The sequence below is a fragment of the Octodon degus genome, unplaced genomic scaffold (genome assembly GCF_000260255.1).
Source record: "Octodon degus isolate 3935 unplaced genomic scaffold, OctDeg1.0 scaffold00064, whole genome shotgun sequence".
Classification (NCBI taxonomy): domain Eukaryota; kingdom Metazoa; phylum Chordata; class Mammalia; order Rodentia; family Octodontidae; genus Octodon; species Octodon degus.
In genome coordinates, this window is record NW_004524640.1 from 1,683,053 (window position 1) to 1,684,868 (window position 1,816).

Consider the following 1,816-nt stretch of genomic DNA (forward strand, 5'->3'; position numbering starts at 1 on the left):
TTTTTTTTTTTTTATTTAGGGAGAACAGGACCCAGGGATTTGACACCAAGCCACATCCCTGTCTTTTTTCAATTTTTAATTTGGATAGTATCATTAAGTTGCTAAATTTCTCAGACTGGGCTTGAATTTGTGATTCTTTTGTGTTAGTCTCAGCTCCTGCTCACTGTCTCAGAGGCTGGGATTACAAGCATACATGACTTTCTCATGGTTATCTATCTATCTATCTATCTATCTATCTATCTATCTATCTACCTACTACCTACATACTTACCTATCTGCCTACCTATCACTGCAAAGAACTTCCAAGTAACTTCTGAAAACTTCTCAGTTCTTTGAAAATATCTAGAAGCCACTTCCATTGCATAAGCTCTCATATATAAGTGAAATGGGTTATTTCAATGTGTTTTCTCTCCCAAGATGCTAGAATCCATTCATTTGGTGCATGATATATACTCTACCCTTTTTAAAAATGTACTGTGTGTCATCTATATTACAGGTAATATAATTGGATATTTAGATACAACATCCCATTTAAATCTTGTATGAGATAAATGTTAATAAACACCATTATTATTTTGTTCTAAAAGCTGACATTTAATTAAGGAACTGTGGGAATTTGTTTGAATTCATTTCAAGTGTATGAGGATTATCAATAATGGCATTTGCTCAAAATTTATTTAATCTAAAGTTCTTTGAATCATCACTGGGTTCTGAACACCACTGTCCATGCTTCTGTGGGACCCCTCTACAGTAAACATTACCTCTTTTAAGAACCAAGCAGTTAAAGATCCAAAGATGAGCATGTCATTGGCTTCCCGGTCATGATGAGGGATCCCAACACTGCAGGCTTCCCAGAAGTCACCCTTCCACCTGTCCAGGTTCCACGCAGAATAGCCTATGTCAAAGAGCACCACGTATGGACTCCCTTCCACCAGCCACCTTCCAAAATGCACCTGTCATGGGAAGAACATGGATCCACGGCATGACAGTGAGTAATTGGAGCAGGAAAGAGGATTTGACCTTAGAGAACATAAACTTCATTGAAGCCTCAGCAGCAGATTAAGCTATACAGAAAAGAGTTGAGATGACTTCAGTTGTTGGAGGAAGCTGGTGGGGTTCATATCCATTCTCCCAAATCACTGCTCTTTATAAAATCTTATCAACAAAAAAAATGTATCTATGGGACTGAGACAGCTCAGCAGTCTAAAGCACCTGTGTAGGCAAGCTTAGGCAAGCGCAGGGACCGCAGTTTGATCCCTGGCACCACATGTTGCACCAGCCCCATCCCCATGGTGGGCTGAGCCAGCCACGAAAAAAGAAAAGAAAAGAAAAAAAATGTATCTTAAGAGATTGTGTAATCTCTTTTTTATGTCTCTCTTTGCCCTCTTGTGGTCTTGCACTCATGGCTATTGAGCTTGACATTTGAGTTCATATTTTTATGATCGAGTTCTGAGAGGAAATAACCTGTAGCTGGATACACTTACTACATCACTTATTTATCTCCATGAAAGACAAATTAAATGTATTCTTCCAGAAAGGATTTTTCTGTAGATAAATGTGTATGATTTTTCTTACTGCCTATATTTAAAAATGTGTAACTCAAAATGTTTCTCAGCACAGTTGCTGCTTGAGGTCTTAAGTAAATGCTGCCCAAGATACATTATCTCTTTTAATCTAATAGCTCAAAACCCAATCTTATTGCATTCTTAAAATTGACTTCGTTGATTCCTACTTTGTTGGTTGCAAATTTCGATGTATTAGTTCACTTAGGTTTCTTCCAATTGTATTAACATCGTTTCTTGTATGTCTAAGTTTT

At 37.5% G+C, this 1,816-nt stretch overlaps 1 protein-coding gene across 1 annotated transcript in view; it reads right to left on the minus strand.

The window, feature by feature from the left end:
* The window catches only part of Gys2 (glycogen synthase 2), a 71,624-nt gene that overhangs the window by 49,459 nt on the left and 20,349 nt on the right, over positions 1-1,816 (minus strand). Inside the window, exon 3 of the mRNA XM_004634546.2 lies at positions 762-953. Within this exon, the coding sequence (XP_004634603.1) occupies positions 762-953 (192 nt within the window). The remainder of the gene's footprint in view (positions 1-761; positions 954-1,816) is intronic.